Source organism: Cardiocondyla obscurior, linkage group LG18, assembly GCF_019399895.1.
Source record: "Cardiocondyla obscurior isolate alpha-2009 linkage group LG18, Cobs3.1, whole genome shotgun sequence".
Classification (NCBI taxonomy): domain Eukaryota; kingdom Metazoa; phylum Arthropoda; class Insecta; order Hymenoptera; family Formicidae; genus Cardiocondyla; species Cardiocondyla obscurior.
Window position 1 is genome coordinate 3,158,397 of NC_091881.1, and position 16,460 is coordinate 3,174,856.

Sequence of the window (16,460 nt, forward strand, 5' to 3'; positions counted from 1 at the left end):
GGGTGTGTGCGTACTCTCTTTCTCTCACGGGGTTTCTCCTGCTATTCCGCAATTTTTCTCTCGTTATCGCACGGCACGGTTGGGAAACGTCTGCCTTGCTTTTCCGCGAAAAGCGATCAATTACGACCGCGCGGTCGTACTCGCGTGAGAATGCCGCGAGAATAGCGTGGCTCCTCTCGATCTAGAAACCGTTCCTAGTCGTCCGTACAATGCTCTTTTTTTTTTCTTTTTCTTTCTCGCGAATTACATTACAAACACATTCATCCATCACCCTCTTTCTCTCCCCAGAGCGCAGGAAGAATAAACCGTCTCGGAATAATTATCGATGATAAAATCCAATTTAAAAGGCCGCCGTGATTATACGTTAAAGAAAATAGGTAAAGAAAGTTTCTTCAGGCTGGGAATGCGGTAATAAAATTCGGTAGAAAAAAAAAAAAGAATATCGCTCGCTGTATATTCTGTCATCGAGCGCACCGAGTTTTGAAATTTAATTAAAAGAAATTACTCCCCCGCGTAAGGGGGAGGCGAAAGGACAAACGAAAAACAAAGTACAATAGGCGTTTCCGAACGCAAAGGTCGCAGTTAAATTATACAGCGTGATATCGACAGCATTTAATTATAACGAAATTAATGGTGCTCTTTTATCCTTCAAACGTTCGCTAAATAAAGATTTATGGAAGCCTTTTTGAACAGGCGGCCTTGCTCCCCTTGTCGATTTCTCTGCTTAGGAAGTTTAATACCACTCTCTACGTTCGTAATTTATTTTTTTTCTTTTTCCCTAAACCTACGCGCCGCCGAGCGTATGTACCATGTGTAAGCATACGTATTAAATATTAATATTACATCGTATAAAAAATTAAATTTAAACGCAGTGTATGTAATAAATGTGTCGCAAGGATTGTAGGTCAGACGGCGTGCTGCGCACATAAATTCCGCGTTTCATCCTGATATTGCTTTCGCTTCGGATCGGGACGTACTGACAGCGGAGAAAAAAAAAAAGAAAAAAAAATATAAAAATGCTTTGAATCGACGGAACAATTTCCGGTACTAGGAAAACGCTGCGAGCCAAGCGAGTGATCAACGCGCGGCTACATATACATGTCTAGCGAGCGAGAGCGCGTAACAATTTTATATTTAGAATTTAACCATCGAACGCGAAACCGGGAATAGAGATCGAGCACCACATCCGGAATTCTCGTAGACGCGGCCCGCCAGGACGAGGATTCAGATGCGAGAAGATCGTAAGGACCGGCCGAAGAAAGGGAGGAGGCTTGCCTCCCCAGGACACGTCGATATATACGTGAAAATATCGAGGAATAACCGAGCACCTATCGCCGACGTGCTCGCTCTTCACCGGGAATAATTTCAAAATGTTCGTTTTCACGTCGCACGGGGAGGACGAGGGGGTGGACCCCGGGAGAAATGCGCGCCTTTGTTTATCCAAGCATTTTACTCACGGTTACAATCGTTGCAGCACCGCGACGTAATTTGTGTTTTCACAACGCGCGTAAGACGCGGGGCGTCGCGTTAACGATAACAAGTCATCTCAATCGTGGGAAAAGACCGCATTGGCCGCGCTCAATTTCCATGACGTTCGCACGTCCGCAAAGATCCGACGATATGATGCGTAATGAGCGCGAGCGGCGCGCTTGTTACGGTGATCTCGTTACGGGCGATATTCGCGGGCGGCGCGGGACGCGCGCGGTACACGTGACACACGTGTCACACGTGGCGCACAGGCCGTAACGTCACAATATCCGCAAAAATTCCTTTGCGCGCCCCGGGGTCTTTGTAATTTAAGCACGCACGGGCATCCCTACGCGTATCGAGATGCCCGTGCGATTAAAAACATTCGAAATTATATATGCCACTGTAATCTAACTCTCTATATTGCCAGAATTCTAATTCGCAACGTATAAACGCCTACGCGAGTACGAGCTACCCCGGACTACAATACGTACCAAACACGAAGGCGGCGCAATTGAAATGAAAATTTCATTACACACGGAATACACTGTATCGAGCCGGTATGCCCTTTCGTCATATGAATAGACAAGAAGGTTTTACAAAGGGGTGGCTTCAATATTGAGTTTATTTCAGTACCATTTGCATAGCAATCCATTGTGGGATATATTGCACAGTGGCTCGCGTGAAAATCTCTTTGACGCAGAAATAGCTTATTACATATGAACTGAATCTTCTTTCCCTGTAACGCGACGTGACCGCGAGGGGGAGGGAGGAGGGGATCATCTTCTAAGAAAGCCAAATTAAGCGGGAGCCGGAAAATTAGAAACTTTCTTTTTCGGGATTGTCGCCGCTCTCTGTCATCACGGAATCCTGATTCCCTTGCGACCGGTGGCAATATTAACAGGAAGGAAGAGAAACAGGGGACAGCGTGACCTGCAAAGCTCAGGCATTCCGACACCCTCGTAGTTTTCTTTGTGGCGTGCACGCGTGCTTTTATAACAGCATATATTGCGTGTGTGCCATATAACATTATATACGAACCACCCAAGTCGCCAACTCAATATCAAGACGTATCACATTTCTGGACTTACAATCGAAGAAATATGAGAGATCACAACGATAAACGCCTCCGGATATCGACAGGAAGAAGAAGGAAGTAAGATTGGGTCCATTTAAACCAAGATCAAGACTCGCGGGAGAGGTATAAAAAAAAAAAGTTAGACAGCTGAGAAAGCGCCGATACATTGTCCTATCAGAAAGCCAAGAATTATTAACAAAAGGTTCTTTTTTCTTTCCCGCCCCTAGAAAGTTTTTCGCGCGTCGCGTTGTTGCGTAGCTACGAGATATTCCAAACTGAAACGTGTCTAGTGACGCTGTCAATCGATGCCCCCGTTTGCCATTTCATTAGTATCAATGATAGACGTGTGGAAAAAAAGAAATTTCGTCTTCAACGTAGCGTGGTTATCGATCAGCCGATTTCTTTCGTTTTCTCCGAGCGCGCCGAACGTTTTTGCGATAAAAAAAAGGAAAAAAGAAAAAAAAAAAAAAATTCTAACTAAGAAAGAACGAGCGTTGCGTTACCGAGACACCGGTCGGCACGTGTGATCTATGGCAAACGACGACTTATCGATCTCGCCTCGAGCTGATTGCACGTCCCCCCCCCCCTCGTGTATTGTTTTACGCGGTTGTTTACGCGGAATGACACGAAACGATGCACGTGCTACATGCATTACGGGCCCGAGGACGCATGCGCGCCAAACGTAAACCGTACGCGACTGTCACTACCACGACTTCATTCATATTTTTTCCTTGTAACCGTTCCACCCGTTCCATTCACGCGTCCGCTCAATCGAGACTCGGGGCGCGGCGCGGCGCGGCATATATGTGATGTCGATTGCGACGCCGATAAGGATTAGGGAATAGTCTTCGCTATCATTGACGACGTCTTCCCTCGGCCCCTCGCCGCATTGATGCTGATACATCTTTTCGCCCGTCTCCCCCTTTCCTCCCCCCCTTTCATCTGCCTCTATGCGGTCTCTCGAGGAATAATCGTTATTAACGAAAAGCAGCGTCACGCACGTATCGCTCGATCTAATTTCTTCTATGCCGTCAACAGTTTGCTTCTTGCCTACTATTTTTCTTTTTTTTTCTGTTTTTTTTTTTTACGTTTAATATTATTACGCGTAGCATATGACGTGTCGTAACTCCGCGAGACGTGCCTTACTCGCGTGATTCATTCGTAGAAGTTTTAATCCGACAAACTTAAATCGATCTCCCCTCGCCTCTTCCCCCGATAGCATTTTGAAACACTTTCTTGAGCGTAGTGCATATTGTATTATCTGTCAAGTTAGCTTGTCGGGCGTGTACCGTAACCGCGTAATATCTCGCTGTCAGAACGGAAATATTATGCGGAGGACGTTGCGTTATCGTTCTAAGGAATACGTAAGTAATGTTAGCGCGATCAAAGGATTTACCCGAGAAGCCCATTTCCGGTTATAGGGAAGATGTCGAGGGTGATATTTGCATTTGCTTACGACGTGCGATTAATTTTGAACAGAACGCCAAAAAGAGCCGAATTAATAGCGCGTCTTTATTAAACTCTGTGAAAAAAAAATAAAAAATATATTACTATAATTACGATAGCATTTACTGAAAAAAAAATAAAAAAAATAAAAAAACAAAGCAAATTTTTAACATTTTCCGTCATAGTAAAATTAATAAATTAATACATTTCGAGCTCAAATGTACAAAAAAAGGGAAGTGAAGCAGACAAGTCTCTCTTATCTTTTCATGAAAATAAAAAAAAAAAAAACGCGGACGTCGCGTCGCGGAAAGAACGTTGCGCTCACGTGGGAAAATCTTTTGTGAAAGTTGCGCAAAAGTGCTACGGGGCTATAGTTACATCGATCTCTGCAGCTGTAAATCTTTATAATTGAGATCTAGATAGAAATATGTCATCAAGTGTGAAACATACAGGGATTGTTATGCCGGAGGAAGAAACAATCTATCATACATTTCTTCTCTTTTCGCCGTTGGATGTCGCGGGTATTTTGACCATTAATTAAAAAGTTGAGATGCATAAAAAAAAAACACAGAAAGACAAGAAAATATTGAGGTTACATACGCGTGCTTGGACACACTCGATACAATCGCGAGGAGATAACGCGAGGAGTGTAACCTTGCGCTCGTTCACAATGAGGTGAGGCAACAAAAGGAAAAGGTAGCGAAATTCTCACTCGGCCGCAATCAGCGCGCGTCTTCTCGCTTTCTGTGCGACTTGCGGATTGATCCGCAGATTCATCAAACGAGACAGGCTCTTTTCGCGCAAATCCATCAAACGGAGGCGGCTCCGTTCGGCAAATCTACCAAACGAGGCGCCCTTTTCCTACGTGTAAACCATAAATCCGGATAACGAGAACTTTCCCGCGCACGGATCGCTACTTATTCCAATGCTATCGCGATATTCGAAAGAAGATATCGCCTTATCAAGCCCTATTCGAGTTCACCTTGCCGCGTGCTTTCGTTGAGAATTTCTGTCCTTCACCTCAGATCCGTATTTTACACGGGAGGACGCGACGAGAAAGAAGACGAAGACACGGTGCGTGCAGAAAAGAAAAGACACGAGATAGAAAGAGGTGAAGCGACGGGGGGGGACCGCGCGGGGAATAAAGAGCGAAAAAGAGAGTGAAGAGTCAAAAGTGGAGGAGAGAGCGATTGAAAAGCGAAGTGCGAGGAGCGAGGAGAGATTGAAAACAGAGAGAGAGAGAGAGGAAGCGGGCCATTGCGCCATCAGGAAGTGGCTCACCACTTACACATGCACTTAGTTGAACGACGTAAACCAATCCGTCCCGAATGCGCGTGTGAGTACTACGTAACGCTCGCACCGCGTGTAACTCTGTACAAGTAGATAGACGCGACACGCGAGAGATAAGGAAGAAATATAGGCGCCGGCTACGGCGCGTACGCTCGAAAAAGAGAGACGAGTCTCGTGAGCAAGTTTTAAGTTTTCCTGCGCTCGCGTGTGTACGTGCATGCACCCACATCGCGAACGGCGAGGAAAGTGTGACGCTTCTTCGTGTGTTGGTCACACGGTGCATGCCAGCCTTGTACCGAGCGGAATATCGCGCCCGGGGGACATGTGATTCATCTGCTGGTGAATCGTCAGCGCGAGAAAACGACGAACAAACCTGTCGAAATTTGTTCGAAATAAAAAGAAACGAAATAAAGAAAGGAGAAAAAAAAAATGTTTCACGCACCTCTCTGTCCTATATACCTAACGAGAAGGAAAAGAGGGAAGACCGTAGAGGAAAATATATTTAAGAAATCGGTCCTTTGTTTTTGATTGTCGTAACGATTTGTGTAAAAAATTAGGATGACGCTATTCATCGTAATTAATAACGTACAATATAAAATACGACAGTTTACGTAACGTGGTAGATTGTTTTTTTTTTTCTTTTTTTTTTCGCAACCTCAGTGCTGTATAACCGACAAAGACGAGCGATACTTTCGGCACGGAGTAGAAGCGTTTCGGAGCGGAGTACAGGTCTTCGTCGTGCTTTATTTTAGATCCGCGGGGGAAAGATCCGTACGTCTGATCTTATGAATCGGGAATATCACGCGTAATAATCAATCCGCGCGCGGTCCTCTCCGCGCATTCGGTAAAGTAACGCGAGTAGACGCGGGCTTGGCAAGAGCGGACGTAAGAACTGTAAGAAGGAAGTAATGGTCATAATGGCATCGCGTGATAACGGGAGGGGATGCGAAGTCTACGGGGAGTTGGGTGGACGCGCCGGCGAGATGCGGCGTTAGCGCAGAGCGGCAAGAACGACAGGGTGCACGGGGAGGCGAGAAGAAGGAAGAGGAGGCGAAGGTGGGGTGGAGAGCCATCGGCACCCATCCGTCGCTACAGCCCTGGCTTAGACCCATTCACAGAATGAAGAGAACCGCTTGCGTTTCGTCCGTACAGTCGCGCTCAGTAGTGTCATGGAGGTAACATGGCTGAGGAGACGCGCCTAGTCCGCGTTGAGGAGAGGCTAAGGATCAAAATCGGTAGGAAGATGAGCGACGGTGCCGCGAGTGATTCACGAGCGTGATGCGCGACGCTTGGTCATCCTGACGATGCGACCACCGGGGAATGTAATCGCGATCACGATCGCCAGCCGTTGTTTTTTTTTCTTTTTTTTTCTCTCTTTTTTTTTTTTTTTTTTTTTCTCGCGCCGCGCGTTCTCGGGATGTCACCTAATTCTACTCCCACGGCCGTATCCAACTTCTACCGTGGACTCTCCTCGAGGCGGAAGCCTCGAAAACGCGGCCGACGGACGGCAGGCGACGTCACGACGATCAGGACGGCGTGCCGGAGTAATTTGCGAACCCATCGAGAACGACATCCGACTTCCACGCGAAACTCTCGCGGTCGCTGGCGTACATTCTGAACTCCCACGCGTCGTTGTCCTCCTATGCGCGCGCGCGTCCGCACACACCCGTATACGTATACACACACGACGGCCGCATGAATGTACGCGGGTGCACGTGTATGCGTGCATGCATGCGTGCGTGCGTAATTGCGTTTGTGCCGCATGATTTGTACGGCGAGAAAATTGTGCGATCACGTATAGACGTACTAAAAACTTCTATTCGTTTACATTTCATTGAATGCAGAATCTTATCTGATTCTACACTCGATATGCAGACATAGAATCTACATTCTTTAGAACGATACGATTGACGTACGTAGCTACGTGTATTTTTTTTTTTTTTTTCCTAGCTTTATTTCCTGTTTTTACAAATTTTTCGAAATTACGAGAAAAGTGCGAGTTTTAGGAGCATTTACAATAGTTACGGTTTTGTAAATTATTTCTGAAGAAATATCAGCAACTACATTGTTCGATATTTTTTATAGGAGAAGCAAAGAATCTTCAAAGTCGAAGTCATGGATCTCCAGGTACAAGAGACGTTTATTGCGTCCTATCACTGGATCAAGAGGAAATATTTAAAACAGCAACTATGGAAAGAACTCTCAAGTGAGTGCAGCAAATTTGCAAAATTCACATATTTTTTAACTTGAGATTTATGTCATAAATGTAAATATTTTATGAGCAAATATTTTCTGCTTTCCTACAGCCCATTTTTCGGGGAAGAGTTTCAATTTGAAATACCCAGGAAGTTTCGTTACCTCGGCATTTATGTATATGACAGAGATAGACATTTAAAGCAGGATAAAATTTTGGGAAAGGTAGCCATTAAGAAAGAGGATTTAGCTACATATCATAACAAAGAACATTGGTTTCCTCTGAAACCAGTTGACGCCGATTCTGAAGTTCAAGGCAAAGCTCATTTAGAACTTGCTTTGCAATCTCAAGTCGAACATGCTCAGCCTAAACTTACAGTAAGGTAGGTAACCACTTGTCAAATAATTGTATTAAGAATGCACAAATAACTGTCTTGTAAGTGGAACTAAAATAGAAAAATCTCTTCGACTCTAATACTTGATTTTATGTTACAGAATAATAGAATGTAGCGAATTAACCATTAAAAATGGTAGCTGTGATCCCTTTGCAACTGTTACAGTCATCTATAGTAATGGTAAAAAAATACCAAAACGCACAAAAGTTAAAAAGAAAACATCCTGTCCATATTTTAATGAGACATTTGTGTTTGAGGTAAAGGCACATATTTTTTCGTTTATTCCCTTTGTATGTATATATGCACGGGTGAAACATGCACATATAGGTACAAAGTACATAAACTTGATTTTTTTTACTTTTTTTTTTTTACATTGTAGCCAGAGTTAACCGATACCAGAGACAAAGATATCTCCCATTATCCTATTGAAGGAGCTGAAGTTGGAGAAGTAGTTGTTAGTTTGTGGCATTCATCTGGCATGGGAGAGCAATCAGTGTTTCTTGGTGAAGTGCGAGTTACGTTAAAAGGATTACAAAAACAGCCGACTAGTACAACAACCGCATGGTACACACTTGTATTAAACATTACTTGTCATGAATATAAATTTTCATTTAATAGTCTAAACAAGTTACATTATGTTTTTTTAGATTTGGCTTCTGAATTTGGTAAATTCTTTATGTCGTTTAAATGTTTCGGTAATAAGTAATTTCACTTTCTTAGTAATACTAGTAAAAAGTAAAATGTTTATAAAATGTCAAAATAAAATAAAAAATTTACGCGGAAGCCCGACCTAATATTAAAAATTTACACGGACCCCCAATCTAATATTAATACATGTGAGAAAACCTCAAACACATTATTTTATTTTGTAGGTATTTTTTACAACCTAGAGCAGCGAAACATCGTCCAAGTAAAATTTCACATAATTCAACACCACCTGGTACGTTACCGGGTTTAGGATCTTTACGCTTGAAAATTTATTACGTCGCCGATCACGTATTTCCATCTGAAGTGTACGATAGACTTAAAAGTCTATTATTGCAAAGCGCTAATGTTCAGCCTATAACGTCGTCGGCCGTTTATATATTGGGTGAAATTGTAGCCAGTAAAATGGAAGCTGCGCAACCATTAGTTCGAGTATTGGTACATTATGGACAGCTGGTATCTGTGATGCGAGCACTTGCTAGTCATGAAATTTCTAAAGTGACGTAAGTCAGCTAATGATTCTATTATTTTATAGTAATTTATATGTCCTGTCATCAAGTACTAATATTAATAATATCTACAATTATTTATTGTTATTATAATAAATATAATATTATTTAAGCGACCCAACGACGATCTTTCGCGGCAATACATTAGTGAGCAAAATGATGGACGAAGTTATGAGATTAGCGGGTCTTCATTATTTACATGGAACTCTTAGACCCGCAATGGAACAAGTTTTTCTAGAGAAAAAACCATGTGAAATAGATCCAACTCGAGTGAAAGATGGCAATACAATAGAAACAAATTTGATGAATTTAAAGGTATTAAAATATATAATAGATGCTTTAAAATTCTAACATTTTTTCCCTCAATATAAGAAATATACCGATAACTATCTATTTTCACAGGAATATGTTGAAAGAGTATTTGTAGCTATAACAACGTCGGGAGTTAGATGTCCGCCTTTAATGTGTGAAATATTTTGGTGTTTGAGAGAACTCGCTGCAACTCACTTTCCAAAAAACCAAGAGGTCAGATATTCAGTGATAAGTGGATTTATCTTTTTACGATTTTTTGCTCCTGCCATACTGGGTCCAAAATTATTTGATATTACTACCGCACAAATTGTAAGTGACTCAAAAAATATGTATTATACGAAAAATGCTTCGTATTTAATATTTTCTTTTTAACGTATGCAATTGTAGGATCCACAGACTAATAGGACATTAACATTAATATCTAAAACAATTCAAAGTCTTGGAAATTTCGTCTCTTGTAGAGGAGGTGCAGGCAGTGTGTGCAAAGAAGAATACATGGAATGTGTGTACAGGTAAGATTTTTATAAATATTTTTTCGAGAAATTTATCAAAAATTTAAAATATTAAATACGATCTTTTTCCATTATTATATATATATATACACTTTGATGTTGCAGAGAGTTTTATACAGAAAGGCATATACAGGCGGTTAAACAATTTCTAGAGATAATATCGACTAGCAGTAATAGTAGTGGTACCACAAAACAGCGTCCAATGGTACAAGAACAACCAGTAGTACTCAAAGAAGGGTACGTTTATTAACACATATATCGTATGTGTATTTTCCTTTCTCTCTTTGTCTATCGTGCGCGCTTTCTTTCTTCTCGCGTTTTCTTTTTTGATTAAAAATTTACGTATGCACTCATTTATTCGCGCATGTAAAATATAAGAATTGTTCCCAAAATTAAATTTTATTAATTTTAAAACTTAAGTATTTAGACTATATACGTCAATTAAAAAAAAATTTTTTACATAACTTTGTATATTTCTAATAGAATATACTTTCTCTTTATGCAAACTTGCGATCATGACAAGAGGTTTGTATCATACGATACTTGTATTTGTCTGTTAACATATTTATAGTCTTCTTACAATACTATTTTAATATAATTTTAATATATATTTTTTTAATAGAGTAATGATTAAAAGAGCTCAAGGCAGAAAACGGTTTGGTCGAAAAAACTTTAAACAGAGATATTTTAGACTTACCACACATGATTTAACATATTCTAAAACTAAAGGTATGTAATTTTTTAAATTAAGATATAGATTTTTTTTTTTAACAAGCAAATAATGTGTCATTGTTCATATATAGGTAAAGAACCTTTGTGTAAGATACCATTAGAAGAAATTTTAGCAGTGGAAAGACTTCTCGAAGATTCCTTTAAAATGAAAAATATGTTTCAAATTATTCAACCACAAAGGGCATTATATGTTCAAGCTAATAACTGTGTAGAAGAAAAAGAATGGATTGACATTCTTACGAAAATATGCCAAACAAACGCCAATCGTTTAGAAAAATATCATCCAAGTGCATATATCAATGGCCATTGGCTTTGGTGGGTAATATGATGGATATTGAAAATTGTATGTATATTTCTATTCTAATTTATATAATTTAATTTTTGGGACATTTTAGTTGTCGGGCAGTTACTGAAATTGCACCGGGATGTAGTCAAGTATCACCGGGTGTAGAAGCTGGACTACGAATGGTATTAGACCCAGATCGCGATTTACAAAGAATACATTCGTTAATTTTCATAAATATGCCACGTCTCGAAACATTGATGAATGCATGTGAATGTCAGGCGGTTTATGGTGCTAGCGATATGTGTGTCATTCCGGATGGTGGATCGCCTATTGAAGATGTACCTTCGTGTTTCAAGACTTTAAATTTACTTAAAGAAGCTGCATATGCACTGCAGTGTGAACATAGAGCCTATTTTAGAAGACTAGCGCGTGATACCAAGTACGGCAGCAAGTACGTAATCTAAGTCATTGTTTTATTTAATGTATTTTATTTTTTTTTTTACGCGAGGTATTAACAAAAATAATATTTGCTCTTATAGACAGGCTCCTATCGGTGATGACAACTACCTCCATTTAGCTAGTAGAGCGGGATTCGATACTCAGTTAACAAAGAAAATGTTGGAACCGGATGGTCTAAATCAACGATCTACAGAAATGGAACAATGTGACATGGGATTTTCGAGAAAAATTACCGAGAATCAACGACACGACGATACATCCAAAAGTCTTGATTCTGACTTCATCAATCATAGGTATGAGAATGAACATTTGTTGCGAAGATACGATAACAATAGCGAGACTATCAGAAGTATCCAAAATGATCTCAGAAAATTTGATCATAGCTTAAACAGTACATTAAGATCTGATAATTCAGAGAAGCATGTTAACGAAAGTATGGAAAACGAAAATCATAAAAGGTTAGACAGCATTAGTCTCTTAACAGCAGATAGTATTAATTTATCGGGTACATTGTCGCCAAAACTGGGTAATTATGACAACACTAGGATACTAGGCGAATGTTCATTGACAAGACACTTACAGATTGATGTCCCTGACGCATCTTGTAATTCAATGAGTGAGCGTGGCAATCATTAATTTACCTATGATGTACAAATGTAAGTTTCTAGAAATTTAAAACTATTACGAGAGAGGAGAGAGACAAGAGAAACAGAAATATCGACCGCTTTTTTTTCTTTTTTTTTCCAAAGGAAAAGTACAATTCTCTTGACTACTTTTCTTATCGCTACATACGGGCGCACGTACATACATACACACATACGTGTATATTGTACATGAAATTATATACGTATATATAATTTTATAATTAAATATAAATTAATGACTGCTCTGGAGGCAGTTTTTTTTTTCAATTGCGTATGCCTCCTTTTACGAGAAATCAATTTATTTTTTCGACACGAATGAATAATGAGAGAGTTGTAACGAAATATAATTTAACTTTTTTTTATTTGTTACCATGTTGAGCGGAGAACGTAACATATTGTCACAGAAAATTTCTACTATTTATTATTTATTTATTTTTTTCATCTCATTTCAATATTATTAGAAAGGTATGTGCATAGACATGACATTAGCTGTGTTATTGCACAACTTGTAATCTCATTCATTAAAAAGTCGAGTTCTTGCTGATATAAAACACTCAATGTTAGATAATATTACGTAATGATTGATGTATAGACTAGAAAAATTGTTTACTGTAATTGAATATAATTATCGCTATATTTTTTTCATATATAATTACTTCCATTTTTAATCCAACTTTTTCTACATTAGTTACAAATATACATATGCATAAAATAACAAAATAATTCCTAGCAATGTCACAAATTGATTACAACTTTATAAAAAAAAAAAAAAAAAAATTAGAAACTTTAAATAAACGTATTTTTTCAAATAACGTTTATAAATTTAATCGAGCCATGTTAAAAAAAAGATGTAAATTCGAATGTGCAAACGTTTAACTTATTAAATTTATCTTCATAAATTAAAATTTTTTTTATCGCATTTATCATTAAATTATCAACTCTTTCATTTATTATAAAACTATCTCAATAGATCTTTAAAAAATATGTTTCTTCCATTATTAACTTTTATATCTTTTTAGTTATATCAACATAAACTTTTACACAAGAACGAAAATCTTGAATATAAGGAAAAAAAAAAAGTTAGATCTGTTAAATTATTAATAGAAAACAGGTGTATTACAAATATAACGAAAAGATCTTGTAATCTCAAACTGTATATGTGTGCATATGTGTATATATGTGTATGTGTGTGTTTGTTACTTGTTTGTTGCTGCTGAATACGATTTTAATAATACGTGGTTTTCATATTATGCAATGTATATCGTGTGTGGGTGTTTGCAGGTGGGTGAATACGTGAGTATGAGTATATGAGTGTTGGGTGAATGAGTGGTTTCGCGTGGGTGGTGTGCACGTACGAATGTATTTGTTATGCATCGTATTAGTGCGATACTGTTATGATTGATAATATTTTGAATGAATATTCGATCAATTTCCTGTGATAGAATATGAAATCAACATTCGTAATAACTGTTAAGCTATATAAACTGCAAATTTGCTACATAAGATGTATGGTTCATAATTAATTTGAATTTTTTTTACACTTAGGATACATTCGGCATTTATTAAATGGTTATGTTTATGCAATTGCATAACTATAGTTAATGATAATTATAGATTGTTTTATTAATAGCTATATTATTTTATTTTAATTGAAAAAAAATTTATGTGAGATATATATATATATATATAACACGTATGAAACATTTTTCTAGACGTAATTCAAAAAATTTTTTTTAAATTAATTTTTTGATTTAGGTTCTCAATATAAAAAAAAAATTAATATAAAAATAAAACTTATTTAAAATTAATTTTCTGCAATATTTTCAGAACTATTCTGAAAAATATTGATAATGATTTGTTTCTGTTGCAATAAATTATAATAAAAATGAGAGAAAGAATATGTGTGTGGTGGAGGAGGGAGATGATAATATTATGTATACTTTGTAAATGAGCCCAAAAGTGTATCTCTATCTCCGATAAATTATAAAGTTGACTGCGTTAAATATAATAATACCAATTTGTTTGATTGAGGCTAATTATAAAGAGGTAACACTTTATTACATAATCATACTACTTATAACATAAAGATGTAAAAACAACTTGTAATTGAAAATTATGTGTCTCATGACATCAAACTTGTCAAATAACTGTACAAGCCATACTAATATTATGACTGTAATCCCTCCATTCTAGTAAAGAACACCTACAATAATATACAATAACGAAAAATGTATATCAGTCGAGGATTAATAATTATAGAATTTGTGCAAATATTACGCAGATTATAAAAATTAGATATGTACAGTGTATAATTCTTTTTTTATATTAGGAAATAGATCTCTAACATTTTTATCCATTTTTGTTAGATTTAAGATAATTTCATAAAGCTATATCTGTAGATAATTTAAATATTGTTTATAAAATAGTTGGATTGTTTAGTATCGCGATATTTAGCATTCACTGTGTGTGAATCTAGTTTGAAATTTAACATATCCATGCATAGCCTTTGTATGTACTTTGTATATACAGAGTTTTCTCATTATTTAATGCAAAGGATATGGAGATAACATTATATAAATTATTAGGTAAAAGTGTTAGAGTCATAAATTAATAATGAACAATTTCGTATGACGTTAGTTTGTGCATTGGGCGATTTTTCCTTTTCTTTGTACATTATTGTATGGTATAGAGAAAGACAGATATCCTCAAAAAAGAAAAAAAAAGCGCTGAAGCTCAAGTCGACTTCGTACTTGAAAAAAAAACAAGCACATAACTTTTAACTGTTGCAAATTTTTATTTAAAAAAAAAATTAAATCTGTGTCTCATTCTCTTGCCCTCCGATAATATTAATTCTGCATTGCATTTTCAATTTATAAATTGTAAAATATCTCTTCCATGTTATATATCAAATTGATAATGAAGAAGTTTGCGAGAACGCTTGCATTGTCGTTTGTAATTAAGAAGTACTATCTGGAATTGTTTAGCTTTTATGTAATGAGCTTAAAAATTGAGAATGGACTTGTATGACAAATTGTTATGTATGTCACATTTGAAAACTGTTTAAAGAATCTTGTAAAACTGCATTGAACATGATAGAAGATTGTCTCATATAGTGTATATTTTTGAAAATTTGATGCAGGTTTATGTGTGGTAATTCTACTTACAGACTGTATTATTTATAATAATTTTATACTAGTAATTTAGTAATATTTTATGTACTTTCTCTCTCTCTCTAGCTCTATTTCTTTCGCGTTCACCAAGTGACTATTGTTATCATGTAGAAAATCTTATATATAGATTGTGCCTTAAACTATATTGAGGAGTTGAGAGAATATTTTCTCTTCAATCTGCAAAGCATTGTATATGTATGTACATATATTATACATGATTTAATTTAAGTAAAGAAAAAGAGGAAGAAAGAGAGAGATAATTAAGATAACGCTTTATAGTGTACACTTTTTGCATATTTTAATATTGTACATAAAATTCTTTTACTGCAATAAAAAAAAAAAAGTTCTCTGTTAAAAGTTCTCTTTTTAATACAACCAAACCGTTTTCCTTTTTAATTTAAGTTTCTTAAATTAGACAATTATTTTCGGAATAACGAAAATAAGGTAGATGGAATAAATAATGGTACTCACCAAGACGTAGGTAGAGGCTGCTCTGCCACCCAATGCCTTCTGATGCCTCCTGGTTCCCATCGTTTCCCAGATGACGATGTATCCAATATATCCTTTTGGTTTACACAATACAACACAGCACAACACTTCACATCACGTCGTAAAAAATAGACCAATTAAAATCGCGTTAATTATTCGCGTGACATTCCCGGGATTAATCGACGCGAATTTTATTATAACGATAAAGCGAGGAACACTAGCACTAGCGCGAACGCGAACCGTTAAACATCGATGACGTCACGCGAGGTGATGTTGCAGCGGGAAACCGTTTCGGCGGATCGCGAGACTAACTTCGTACCGTTCGTTGTCGGAAAGAAATCTATGTCGAAAGGACGAAGAGCGACGTAAAGCCGAGCACCTAATTTTACGCGCGCAGTTTTAGATTTGACGGCGAGGGCGATGAGGACGTTATCCGCGGATATACGTACCGTAATTCAGCGTATCGCGACGACAATTCGTACGAGCTCGACCCGCTTGCGTGCCCGCAACCCTCTGCCGTTGATTCAACATGGTGAAACTTCCGACTACGCGTAGTTATTGGAGTTCTTTACACTGGCTACGATGAGCGGCAAACCACAGGGGTAACGAGCGATATCTAATGAAAACTCTGTCTTTTTAAACCTTACTTTAGCTACGAAAGAAGTAGAGATCTCAATGAATAGCCGCTTGTCGTTCGTCGTTTATCGCGTCTCTTGACTAGTATTTTACGAGTTTCTCATTGGAAGAGCGCTGACCGACTGGCAAATGGCTAC

At 37.8% G+C, this 16,460-nt stretch overlaps 1 protein-coding gene across 3 annotated transcripts; it reads left to right on the top strand.

The window, feature by feature from the left end:
- The first annotated feature begins 6,275 nt into the window (after positions 1-6,275).
- Positions 6,276-15,555, top strand: Rasgap1 (Ras GTPase activating protein 1). 3 transcript variants are annotated; one of them, XM_070668755.1, is made up of 15 exons: positions 6,276-6,516; positions 7,367-7,487; positions 7,588-7,857; positions 7,970-8,126; positions 8,249-8,433; positions 8,742-9,077; positions 9,197-9,398; positions 9,486-9,704; positions 9,783-9,907; positions 10,013-10,144; positions 10,391-10,432; positions 10,530-10,636; positions 10,711-10,954; positions 11,035-11,376; positions 11,465-15,555. In XM_070668755.1, the coding sequence occupies exons 1-15, from the start codon at positions 6,462-6,464 to the stop codon at positions 12,018-12,020; spliced, it is 3,093 nt and encodes a 1,030-aa protein (XP_070524856.1). In that variant the 5' UTR covers positions 6,276-6,461; the 3' UTR covers positions 12,021-15,555. The 3 variants fall into 3 exon arrangements, with proteins under 3 accessions (XP_070524856.1, XP_070524857.1, XP_070524858.1); XM_070668757.1 differs by lacking the exon at positions 6,276-6,516 and adding an exon at positions 6,714-7,193; XM_070668756.1 differs by lacking the exon at positions 10,391-10,432 and having other exon boundaries at positions 6,280-6,516.
- The last annotated feature ends 905 nt before the right edge of the window (positions 15,556-16,460 follow it).

Excerpts from the sequence above, each read along its gene's own strand:
- Rasgap1 (XM_070668755.1), top strand. The coding sequence starts at position 6,462 with ATGGCTGAGGAGACGCGCCTAGTCCGCGTTGAGGAGAGGCTAAGGATC. Across the intron at positions 9,078-9,196 it reads CATGAAATTTCTAAAGTGAC|CGACCCAACGACGATCTTTC; the intron begins GTAAGTCAGCTA and ends ATATTATTTAAG. Across the intron at positions 9,705-9,782 it reads ATATTACTACCGCACAAATT|GATCCACAGACTAATAGGAC; the intron begins GTAAGTGACTCA and ends ATGCAATTGTAG.